Below are 12,950 nucleotides of genomic sequence, written 5' to 3'. Positions count from 1 at the left end.
CGACAGTGAGAGGCCCGCATACCGCAAAAAGAAAAAAAAAAAAAAAATACACATGGCTTTAAATTTTTTTGAAATTTAATAGCTTAGAATTTGTGATAAATCTGTCAGGGTTTTATGCATGTTTACTTCTATGGTCTGCAAAGCAAATTGATACTTTAAAAAAGGCTGTAGGGGGAATGCTTAACCTGCTTTAAAAATGAAGCCATTTTCCCCAGTACTTTAAGAGTACTCATTTGAATCCCAACAATTAATGCACTGATTACAGATGGGTCATCTATTCATTAAAACAGGCCTGTTAGGCCTTCTGCTTTGCAGTAATACTTACTTGGTGAGCAATAAAATTGCATTTTAAAGTCTTTAATTCAGACCAACTTTTCCTCTTGTTAGTCTATATTAAAACAGGCTTTCAAAAGTTCTCCAATGGTAAGAGTTGCCTTATTTTTTAATAATCAGTTTAGATTATTTGCTTTTGGGCAATTCGTAGTCTCTATTTTTATGTTTTTTGTCTTGAGTTATCAAGTTTTTTTGCTTGCTATTTCCTGTGTAAGGGAGAAGGAGGTTGAGGCATGGGGTTGCAGGGGCTGCTGGAATTGTGCAGTTTGAAAGGTCAGTATAAATACCAGCCATGAAGTATCTAATACAAGGACCAGCAAATTATGGCCTGAAGCAAAATATTGGGACTACTGCCTTTTTTTGTATGACCCAGAAGCTAGGTTGTTGTTAACATTTTTTAATGGTTGAAAGAAAATGAAGAAGAATAATATTTCATGACTGAAAATTATTTGAAATTCAGATTCCGGTGTCCATAAATAAAGTTTTATTGGAACATAGCCATGCTCACTCATTTAGGTATTGTCTATGGCTGATTTCTTGCTACACTGACAGAGTTGAGTAGTTGGGAAAATCACCCCATAAGGCCTACAAAGCCTAAAATATTATCTGATTATTACAAATAGTTCGCTGTCCCTGTTCTAATACGAGCACATCTCATTTTATTGCGCCTCACTTTGTTGCGGTTCGCAGATACTGCGTTTTTCACAAATTGAAGATTTGTGGTAACCCTGTGTCGAGCAAGTCTATTGCTACCATTTTTCCAACAGCATTTGCTCACTTCATGTCTCTGTGTCACATTTTGGTAATTTTCACAATATTTCAAACTTTTTCATTAATATTTGTTATGGTGATCCTGTGATTAGTTCTTTGATGAACAGATCTTTGATGTTACTATTGTAATTGGTTTTTTGGTTTGTATTGGTTTTTGTCATGTATCTTTTAATTAAGGTACCTACTTTTTTTTTAGACGTAATGCTATTGCACACTTAATAAACTACAGTATAGTGTAAACATAACTTATGTGCACTGGGAAGCCAAAAAATTTATGTGACTCGCTTTATTGCAATATTCACTTCATTGCGATGGTTTGGAACAGTGACCTCAATATCTCCTAGATATGCCTATTTATGTAAGTATTGGGAATCAATCATGGATTACTGAGTGGGGTTAGTGTTACTCAGTCCTTGGATTTTTATTATTTTAACAATATTTTGCAGTTAGATATGAGGCAGAAAGTTACCTTAGAGACCCAATTTTTACCTGAGTCTTTTCTTTTATATACCTGGCAAAAGGTCATCCATCCTGTCCATGTGGCACTCACAAGCCCATAAAGTAGCTTATTCAGATTTGGGCATTTTTCACTGTTGGAAAATTCAACTTTATATTATGATAGATAAGGAGCTATTTGTCGTCCTTATAGTCACCCCAAACTGGGAAGGATCTTTACTTTCCCCATCTCTCCAGATAGTCCTGAACCTGGATTAACCCAGGTTATATGATGATTATTTTCTCAGAACCGTCGAAGAAAGAATCAAATCTCGTTGTCGTAACCCCTATCAACCTCCCTCCATCCTTAGCATGCACATACATACGTTTTTCAGTGTCTCAAAGTACTTAGGAAGTCTTTTCTCACATCTAAGTCAAGTCTTATTTTCTGAATAAGAAGTCTGATTTTTCTTCGTTTAAGAATATTGAGTTGGGCCTCCCTGGTGGCGCAGTGGTTAAGAGTCCGCCTGCCGATGCAGGGGATACGGGTTCGTGCCCCGGTCTGGGAGGATCCCATATGCCGCGGAGCGGCTGGGCCCGTGAGCCATGGCCGCTGGGCCTGCGCATCCGGAGCCTGTGCTCCGCAACGGGAGAGGCCACAACAGTGAGAGGCCCGCATACCGCAAAAAAAAAAAAAAAAAAAAAAAAAGAATATTGAGTTAGGAACTTGATGATTTTGGAGGTTTTTATTTGTTGGTTTTAATACTATGGGAAGTGATTTCTCCAGTACCTGACCATAGATCATCAGTAGGAGCACTTATTGCTTTGTCTTGTTGCTCCTGTCTTTTTATACTAGAAAGCAGAGCCATCCATGTGGTCTGTAGTAGAGCCACCATAAGAGAAGAATATTCGTCCCTACTCCTGCCTCTTTGCTTTTCTCCTTTGGAATGTTTCTGAGGGCTCTGCCCTGGAATGGCCTCCAGGATATGCTGGACATGTCTTCTTCCTTCTCAGCATTTATAGCGAGCAGCAAACCTGTCTGAACAGAAGCCCAAAGGCGTTGACAAGGTGGTGTGGGTGTTCAGTGCTGTGAGCTCAGTGAGTCTCTGGTTGCCTTTGGTGGTGACTTCCTGCTCATGGAGTCGACCTCATCCTGTGCTCCTTTAATTCCACTTCACAGTGTCTTCCTGCCTCTTTAGTTCTGGAATGGGAACAGAGGCCAAAGGGCAGGGCTGATTTTCAAAACTGTTATAATATTTTGCTTATTGACTTAATTCTGTTTTGGGGAACAGGATCCACAGCTTTCCATCAGATTGTCAAAGAAGTTGGTGATCCCACAAAGTTAAGAACCACTGGCTAGGACTTCCCTGGTGGAGCAGTGGTTAAGAATCCGCCTGCCAGTGCAGGGGACACGGGTTCGAGCCCTGGTCCGGGAAGATCCCACATGCCACGGAGCAACTAAGCCCGTGCGCCACAACTACAGAGCCTGCGCTCTAGAGCCCGCGAGCCACAACTACTGAGCCCGAGTGCCACAACTACTGAAACCCACGCTCCTAAAGCCCATGCTCTGCAACAAGAGAAGCCACCCAATGAGAAGCCCGCGAACCGCAACTAAGAGTAGCCCCTGCTTGCTGCAACTAGAGAAAGCCCGTGCGCAGCAACAAAGGCCTAAGGCAGCCAAAAATAAAAATAAGTTAAAAAAAAAAAAAAAAAAAAAGAACCACTGGCTAGAGAGAGATGGGGATAGTCCATTCAGCCTAATCCATGGCAGCTTCTCCATTAGAGCTGCTGGATGTGTGACTGGCCACACTGCTACCTAGAGCTACAGTTCCGGTGGGCTCTAAAGCCTGGGCAAGGTCTCCTGACTCTGACTTGTCCCAGAAGATTCTCTTGGCACTACCTGAGTTCAGTGTATAGTTGGCTCTCAGCAGGTTTTCCTTTTCCTCTTTGTGTGTTAGGTATTGCCATCTCCACTGGTTTTAGTCTGTATCCCTGTCAATCTCTCCATAGTACATCTCTATTTTTGCCTTGGAACAACCAGATTTTTGAGTCATCCTCTTATGTTTAGAGGGATAAGGGACAAACTGCATCCAAGTTGTTTCATTTTGGGTTGAGCATTTACCACGGTATAATATGGTATAGTAGTTAAGGGAGTGGGCCAAGGACAGGACCATTTACTTACTCCATTCATTCATTTCACAAAAGACCTATTGAATGCCTATGTGCCAGGCACTGGGGATACAGTAGTAAACAAAACAGGCAAGATGCTAGCTTTATTGAGGTTGGCAGGCAGGAAAAGAGAGAAATAAGTATGCAAGTAAGGTAATTACAGATTATAATAAATACTAGGGAAGAAATAAGGTGATAAGTCCCTGAGGGAGGTAACTGTAGATAGAATGGTTTGAGAAGGCCTTCTCAAAGAGATGTTCGAACTGAGACCTGAAGAATGAGGGGTATTTAGTCATGCAGGGGGTTAGTTTTATAGGTTTATGGTTAGAACATTTCGGGCAGAAGAAACAAGAAGAGCTTCTGGCTTTGTTAAGGAAAGGGCTTTGTCAAGTTCAAGAAACAGGAAAATGATCAGGTTGACTAGAGGGTAGGAGAAGGAAGAAGACTAAGATGAGATTGGGAAGGTATGAGGGGCCAGATCATGTGGAATTTTGAGGAGCATGTTGAATGTTCTTCATTTAAGTAGAATTGTAATGGAAAGCCATTGGAGGATTGGGGGTGGGAGAGTCATTTAATATAGTTTAGCAAGATCATTCTAGTTGCTATGTATATGGAGGATAGATTGAAGGTGGACAAAAACAGATGCACAGAGACAATTAGAATGTCATTTAAGTGGATCAGGGAAAACGTAATGGTGGCTTAGTCTATGGTGTGTGAAGGAGAGTGGATGAATTGGAGATTTAATTTGGAGGTAACAGCAATAAGACTTGCTTACGATTTAGATGTAGGGGTTGGAAAAAGGGTAGGGTTAGGGGTTCAGGGTAAAGCCTCATTTGGGATTTGCACAACTAGGTACTTGAAGGTACTATTTACTGAAATAGAAAAGATTGAGAGAGGGACAGTTTTATGGGGAGAACTATCAAGACCTATGTTTTAGATGTAATAAGTTTGGGGTGGCCATTAAACATCCGAGATCCAAGATATATCAGTAGTTGTACAGGAGTCTGGCTGGTACTCAGAGAAGAGGTTTGGGTCAAAGATGTAAATTTGGGCATCACTGCCTGATAGATATTTTAAAATATCTAGGGTGAGAGGATAGAGATAGAGAAGAAAAGATTTTCCAGGATTGAACTCTGAGGTGTTCCAGCATATAGGATTTAGGTAGGAGATAAGGAACCAGCAAGAAGAGACAGAGAAGGAGTAAGGAAGAGGAAGAACCGGGAGAGTGTGGCAACAAGAAGCCAGGAAAGGAGAGTGTTTCAAGGAGGGAGGGGTGAACTGTGTAAATGCTGCTGAGCGGTTGAGGAACATGGCACTAGTGAAGAGTCCATTGGATTTGGCCATCAGTTACTGGGAATTTTGATGAGCCATTTTAGTGGGGTTGTGGGAATAAAATCCAGGTTAATGCATATGGCAACGTAAATAGCATTCAAGGAGGTGTGGATAGTGAATGAAGACAATGTGTTCATAAAGTTTTACTTAATCTTAACAGGAGTAGGGAAATGGCATGATAATTAGAGACTGGAGTCAAAGGAGTGTTGGTATGCTGATGGGAATAATCCAATCAAAGGGAAAATTGATGATGCAGGCAGGTGGGAGTGGTATAATTATGGGAGTTAAAGCTTTTGAAAAGGCAAGTGGGATCTCTAGCCTAAGTTCAGCAGGGGCAGGGACACTGTCATCCATTCCAGTAGTAGGGAAAGCAGAAAATACAGATTTAGGTGCAGGTTGGTGTATAGAGTGGATGATGGAAAGGTGAGGGAGTTCTTGATAACATCTGTTTTTCTCAGTGAAGAATAAAGTGAGAATACCAGCTGAGGATAGTTGTATGTGTGCCTGTGTGTGTGCACACACTCGTGTGTACCCACACGTGCACATTTCTGTGTGTGCAGTTGGGGCTGAGAGTGGGTGATGATGGATAGCCTGGAGAATGGGACTTTAGGCAGTAAACAGATATACAGACATGACGGGATTAATCCTGACCAAGTATTGGAGGAAGGAGGAGATAATCTGTTCAAGTTATAGCCCTAAATACGTAACTCCCTCTTAGGGGTAAGGGTCAGGGCAGTGGCATCCTCATGCAGCTGGCAGTGGGTGATTCTCTGACAGGAAAGGGGTTCTCTTTCCTACCTTGTAGGGTTGTGGTAATGATTTGAATGAAATATTACTTCTAAAGGGTTAACATAGTGCCTGACACATGGATAAGTCGTCTGTAAATGGGAGTGATTAGCTATTATTAATTAGTTTAGGAGGACTGGGGTTTAAAGAAGTCAAGTGTTTTTCTGAGGGCCCTAAGGGGTCTCTAGGATGAATCAAAGACTGTGAGTGAGTACCTCTCATGAGACCTGAGGCTGGCTAGGATCTTGGACCATGAGACTGATGTACTCATCTCGCCTGGAACAGAGAGTGGTCCAGTAGCCCCTTCCTCCCCAGCCTCTGATATATCTCCAGGGATATCTGGATTCCTCCCTCCCCCTGCCCTGCCAGCTGGACAGTCTTGTCATGCACAGCCCACTTTCTACACTTCCCTTAGTCTGTATGTACCACTCTTTTTCTTACCTCTGTTCCCTGAACTGAAGTGAGTGCTGGTGGCAAAACGTGCCTTCCACCCCCTCACCCCATGAATACCTTCTCTCCAGTCAAGATGAATTGTTGTGGCTTGGATCAGCTCCAGAGCTCTTTGTGAGGATACCACTCTAGTCTCTGCCAGGTTCCTGACATTATGTCCACATTGGTTCCTTTCTTCCCTGCCCTTGGAGGCTGGCTATGGAAGGTGGCTGGCCTCGATTTTAGTTCTCAGTATCTCAGACTCATTCCTTTGTCAGGTTGACTCATACCTCCTGCATGTACTCTGTGCTCAGGGGTTGGTCTTAAGGGTATGAATTTATCCAACCTGTTTTTGTAAAGATAGACTGAGTCGTCAAATCAGGTCAGGCACACACTTGGGGGGCTCAGGTCCCTGTTGGTCTCTTTCCTAGAAGAATATAAATAAGGTATATGTTATTTCCTCTGTCTGTGCCCAGTGTCCTCCAGGAGGTCTTACTCTGGCACGTACTGAGAGAGCAGCATCGCACAGACATTCTAGACTTGTTCTGCCCGAGTAGCTGGCTGAGAGCTCTCTGTCCATGGTGGGCTTCTCTCTGCCTCATGCCATTTTCTCCTCTTTCATGAAGTGACTCCATCTTCAGCTCTTTCCTCCTCTAGCTTCAAGGTGAGATTACCCTGTTAGACTTCTGGCTGACCCACGGCAAAGTTAGGATAGTGTGCTCTGAGTTAAAGCTGGCCTGGATTAGCTGGCCTTGGAGTGCCAGCCACCCAGAGGGGTTTTCTTTCTTGGGAAAGATGGTGCCCCCCTTGTGACTCTCAACTTCTCTTTGGACAGGCTGGACATCAACACCAATACCTATACATCTCAGGACCTCAAGAGTGCACTGGCAAAATTCAAGGAGGGGGCAGATATGGAGAGTTCAAAGGAAGACAAGGTTTGTGATGTTGTTTATAGTGAGTTCATATCATCCTGCAGAATGGCCTTGAAGGGAATCACTGTCTCCTGAAGCTTTAGCAGTAAACATGGGATAATAATAACAATAATATTATAAAATAATTTAAAGAGCCAAGTAAGTTAATGCCAAATAAGTAACCCTTTACAGACTCTTAAAAAAAATGCTGGGAGCTTTTCTGTCATCGTTTACGTTAGGATCCAACTTCTCATTACATATCTGGAAAAATTGAAGCAGAAAGCAGAGAGAGCCATACTCTGCATTACCACAGACATCAGTGAGGGGAATAGAGATTAAAACCCAGATCTCTTCACTTATACTTGGATTAGACACAAATTTAAAGGACAGAGGACCTAGGCCAGGAAGGAAGGAGCCCAAGTCCTTTGAACATGTAGCAAACCTTTTCCAGACCTCAAATTCCTTAAATGTACAACAGATGGCTGAGGTTTCCTCCAGCTCTAAATTTGTTTATAAGCTAAGGGAATGAGAAGGAGAAAGAGGCAGAATTGCAGCCCTTTGGTTACGCCTCTAATGTCTGGGATGGCTCGTGGATCCCGACCTATCAGAATGAAGTCTTATTCTTAGATGGATCATGAGCTCATGTGATAACCAGAGAATGTTGCAAATCAGTTTTTACATTTCCACTTGAGTCCTGTCCTTGAAAGAACCTCCTCCAATGGCTGCCTTGCAGACCTTTCTAAGTTCTCCCTCCCCCTTCTCCTCTTCACAAGCCCCTTTGCTTTGTATTATATTTCTCTGCCCTCACGCCAGAATTCTGGCGGTATCTTGGAAAGGCAACACCAGGTTCTTGACAGCCTGTGTGTTAGTGGAGGAAGCTTTAGGTCCCTCAGATCCTTCAGAGCTAAGTATTTCTGAGACAGATGGACTTTGTGTGTGTGTGTGTGTGTGTGCGCGCGTGTGCGTGCACATGTGTGTGTGTGTTGGAGAGGACCTCAGGAGGAGGTGTTAATATGCAGGCCAAGTCTCCAAGTCTTTACTCATCTTACCAAAGTCTCATCTCCCAATGTGGAGAGTGTATGTGGTATGAGAAGGTGAGTAGCAGGATGGCAGCAATTGTGGTAAAGGAAGGTGATGCATAAAATTATATCCCATTGCAGGTGTATTAACTGTGGGGGTGGAGAGGTGTGAGGAAAAGTAAATCCCCTACCTGCTGAAGGTGAGGCCAGCAGAGGAGAGCAGTGCATGCTTAGGTGCCTGGAGCAGAGATTGGTATTCCTGTGACCAGGGGTTGGGCTCATTACTACTCATTCTCTCACCATGAGCTCCACATGGAGCAGATGGGAACATAAAAGTTGGCCCCTGTTCCATGTTTTCTCTGTGGGTGGAAGACTCACTGCACCCCTGTTTCTTCTCTTTGCTCCCTTTAATGGCGTTCTTATCCCCTAATTCAATTAGTGTAGAAAAGTATGAATATTATGAAAATATTTTTTAAATGGAAAAGCAAGAGATTATTTAAGTTTTCAGTTGCTGTTTTTTTTTGCAATTAAAAATAATTCTTTCCCTGTGCAAGGGGAGATCCAAATAATGGTAGCCAAATACGACACCTCTGTACCATTTGATTTGAGTCAGCTGCCACTTCTGACCTATGGCTGCCACACTGTTTCTTTACTTCTGTGGCACTTAGGTTGTTAGCTCCTTCACTGAGGTGCTGGGTCCTAGGTTCTTTTTCTCATTTTCATTTGTATCCTTCCTGGACTGACTCAGCTCCCTGCCAATGCATTGGGACTGGCAAATAAATTAACTTGAAGTAGGTTGGGGAGTTTCTTACATGTCTCAAGCTCCTGGCTGCAGATACCATAATACTTTTTGTTTATCAATATTAAAACAAAATCTTTGCATGGTGACTTGCAAGTACAGGATGTGCTTTTACTATTTATAAAGACAATACTGTTAGATATTGTGTCGTATCTTAACCACTTGAGTGAATTTTTTTTACCTGATTTTTTTGGGGGAAGGGCATCAATTCCATTATATCCATTGGTAACTTATTAGATTTAAGTGAATCAGTCCTTCCCAGAGTCCCTTGCTTTTTTGTGTGTGTGTGTGTGGTACGCGGGCCTCTCACTGTTGTGGCCTCTCCCATTGTGGAGCACAGGCTCTGGACGCGCAGGCTCAGTGGCCATGGCTCACGGGCCCAGCCGCTCCGCGGCATGTGGGATCTTCCTGGACCGGGGCACAAACCCGTGTCCCCTGCATCGGCAGGTGGACTCTCAACCACTGCGCCACTAGGGAAGCCCCCAGAGTCCCTTGCTTTGTGGAAAATCTCTGTCTTACCCAACACATTTGGGCCGTTTTTGTTGAACCTGATCTCTTTATCCCCCTACTATCAAACAAATTGCTTGATGCTTTATGTTTTTATCATGTCAGCTGTTATTTACCTACATCCTATAAATTGCTCCATTAAAAAATATAGTCTTCTTTTTAAAAAATATTTATTTATTTATTTTATTTATTTTTGGCTGCGTTGGGTCTTAGTTGTGGCATGTGGGATCTTCACTGCGGCATGTGGGATCTTTTGTTGTGGCGCACGGGCTCTTCGTTGTGGTACACGGGTTTCTCTCTTTCTAGTTGTAGCGTGTGGATTTTTTCTCTCCAGTTGAGGCGTGTGGGCTTAGTTGCCCCGTGGCATGTTGGATCTTAGTTCCCCAACCAGGGATCGAACCTGCGTCCTCTGCATCGGAAGGCAGATTCTTTACCACTGGAACACCAGGAAGTCCCCCAAATATGGCCTTCTTAAACTTTTGATTCTGGACAAGATAAAATAGACTCATTTCTCCCTATTCTTCCTGCTCAGGACAACTAAAAATCCTGGACATAATACTAAAAGCAAACATAAGAAGACTTTAAAGGTGAGAAGAAGAAGGTGGATTAGATAGGGACCTTGGAATTTCAGGGATGACATGGCAGTGAGTTCCTTGGCTTTCTTTTTGCCGTCTGTATATCCCAGAATGGGCACTGGAGAAGCCCATATCATGGAAATAGCAACAGGTACAGATAGAGAAAAGGCCCTAAGAAAGGCCTGCTCTTCGTAAGATAGAACTAGGAAAAGGGCAGCCTAATAGAACAAAAAACTTTTTGACAATACTTATTCTGCTTTAGCCAAAGACCTCCCTTAGTGCCAGTGGGAGTTGATTGGGGAACTTGTATTTCCACCTCCCATTTGGTGTAGTATAGCAAAGCTGTACTCTCTTTCCTCTACCAGAGTGGTGTCAGCAGAAGCTGAGTGGGGAGCCTGACCTTGCACCCCCTTTGGTGGCAATAGATGGTGTGAGGCAGTGCTCTTCTACCTCAGTCAAGGTGATGTCAGGGAGAGTTGAGCAGAGAGCCTGAATTTCTACTCTCTGCCTGGTGGTAGAAGACTATTCTCTGCTTCTCCCACTGCTGTGGTACCAGCAGAGACCAAGTATGGACCCTGGTTTTCACCCTTCACATGCGTGTAGCAGGCTGCTTTTTCTGTTGGGGTGGTGTCAGCAGAGGCCAAGAAGGGAACCTGAATGTATGTCTCCTCCCTGGCAGCACCAAGGTAGTTTTTCACTCCTCTTAGCTTCAGCGATGCTAGAGGGCTGGTGAATGGAGAGTCTGTCCTTCTGCCCTCCATCTGGTGGGAACAAGGCAGCGTAAGTCAGCATTCTGCTTTCTACTCTGGGGCGGTGTTAATGGGGATAAGTGAGGAGCCTGAACTTCTACCCTCAGATCAGCAGTGATGAGGCAGTGCTTCAGTTACCCTGCCAAGGTGATGTCAGTATAGGCCAAGGAAGGGCTTCCATTCCCAATGCTGAGTGTCCAGCAGTGGCAGATGATGCTCTTCCTTCTCCTAACAAGAGAGTGGTGGTAGGGTTTTGGAGGGAAGGGAGATGGAGAAGGGAATTTTGCATATGAAGTTCTGGGAATGCTCCTTAGTAACCCACAAGAGAAACCGACCAGAATTAACACAACAGATTGGAGAATGGAGCTACAGTGTGGAATACTGCCCAGGTTTTTAGATTAGCTCTAGGTAGTACACACAGGAAGCAGACCAAAATACACTGCAAATTCTGTGAAAACTAAATTGTCTTGGGGTCACAACTGTACAAGAACACCAGAACCAATATATTAAACCTAAACAGTGTGACTGCCTACTGAAAAAGAAGTTTCAGTAGAATTCAGAGTCATAACTTAATACTCAAAATGCCTAGTATACCAAAAGTCACTCATCATACCAAGAACCAGGAAAATCAAAACTTGAATTAGGAAAGACAATTAACCAATGCCAACAGTGAGATGACCTAGGAGTTGGTATTATCAAACAAGAATTTTAAAGCAATTATCATAAAAATGCTTCAAGCAGTTATGTACACTCTTGAGACAAATGATAACCTCAGCAGAGAAATAGAAGACATAAGAAAGAGCATAGAATTTTGGAACTGAAAAATACAACTGAAAATTAGAAAAATAATCACTGGATAGGCTTAATAGTAGAATAGAGATGAGAAAGAAAAGAATCAGTGAACTTAAAGACATAAAAAGTCATCTAAGTAACAGAAAACAGATTGAAAAAAAAATGAACAGAGACTTAAGGACCTGTAGGACTATAACAGAAAATCTAAGATTTGTGTCACAGAGTCTCAGAAGGAGAGGAGAAAGAATATCGGGCTGAGAAAATAATCAAAGAAATAAAGATGGAAAACTCCCCCAATTGGTGAAAGATATAAACCCACAGATTCATGAAGCTGAGTGAATTCTAAATAGGATAAATTCAAAGAAATCAATGCCATAACACATCACAGTCAACCTTCTGAAAACTAAAGACAGAAAAAAAATCTGGGAAGCAGCAAGACAGAAACCACATACTATCAATAGGGAATAATGATTGAATGACAGCATCTTTTTCATCTGAGATCACAGAGGCCAAAAATATGTGGCATATTTTTCAAGTGCTGAAAAAAACAAATTGTTCACTCAGAATTCTGTAGCCAATAAAAATCTCCTGCAGGAGTGTCAGGGATAAAATCAAGACACTCTCACAAAAAAGAAAATTAAAAGAATTTATCACCAGCAGACCTACCTAAAAGAATGACTGAAGAATATTTTTCAAAGAGAAAGGAAATAATAACAGAAGAAATCATGGACCATTGGGAAGAAAGAACAGTGAAGTGAATAAAAGTAAGGGAAACTCTAATAGACTATCCTTCTCTTGAAGTTTTAAAATTATGTTTGATAGTTGTAGCAAAAATTATGACATCATCTGTAATTCCGTGTATGTTTAATAATATATGTTCAACTGCCAGAGTTACCACTTTCTGTTTCTTTGCTGCTCTTTCAACTTTGTTGATCAGTTCTCTCTTTTGATTATCCATTTTTATGAAATGTTACATGGGTTTATCCTTGGGAGATGAGGAAGCCATATAACCACACACTTGACATCTGTGTGTGAACTGCATAATGGATGCACAGTGATAGTTCACTGTCAGATTTTGAAATAAATAATGTGATCAGCCACTGTTCATGATTGGCATTTATGTTATTTACATAGTGATTTATGGACTGAAGAGCTAGCAGCAAAGTTGGTACTTAATGCAATTAAAGTTAAATATATGATGGCAACTGAAGTTTGCATCATGTTGGGAGACTAGTATTATTTAAACTGTGTTTGAAAGTGGTGCATATCAGATCTGTACAAAGCAAGGACTGTCTATCTGAAAAAAGACTTGTATATATCTAGAACATATAAAGAACCCTCAA

The 12,950-nt window shown here is 42.3% G+C and overlaps 1 protein-coding gene across 5 annotated transcripts in view; it reads left to right on the top strand.

Moving 5' to 3' along the window:
- Positions 1-12,950, top strand: part of SIL1 (SIL1 nucleotide exchange factor) — a 303,853-nt gene that overhangs the window by 212,287 nt on the left and 78,616 nt on the right. For all 5 annotated transcript variants that reach the window (XM_060091988.1, XM_060091985.1, XM_060091987.1 and 2 more), the window contains one exon: positions 7,091-7,190. In XM_060091988.1, coding sequence (XP_059947971.1) covers positions 7,091-7,190 — 100 coding nt within the window. The remainder of the gene's footprint in view (positions 1-7,090; positions 7,191-12,950) is intronic.

This window comes from Mesoplodon densirostris, chromosome 3, assembly GCF_025265405.1.
Source record: "Mesoplodon densirostris isolate mMesDen1 chromosome 3, mMesDen1 primary haplotype, whole genome shotgun sequence".
NCBI lineage: Eukaryota > Metazoa > Chordata > Mammalia > Artiodactyla > Ziphiidae > Mesoplodon > Mesoplodon densirostris.
This window is presented reverse-complemented; position numbering and strand designations above follow the sequence as displayed.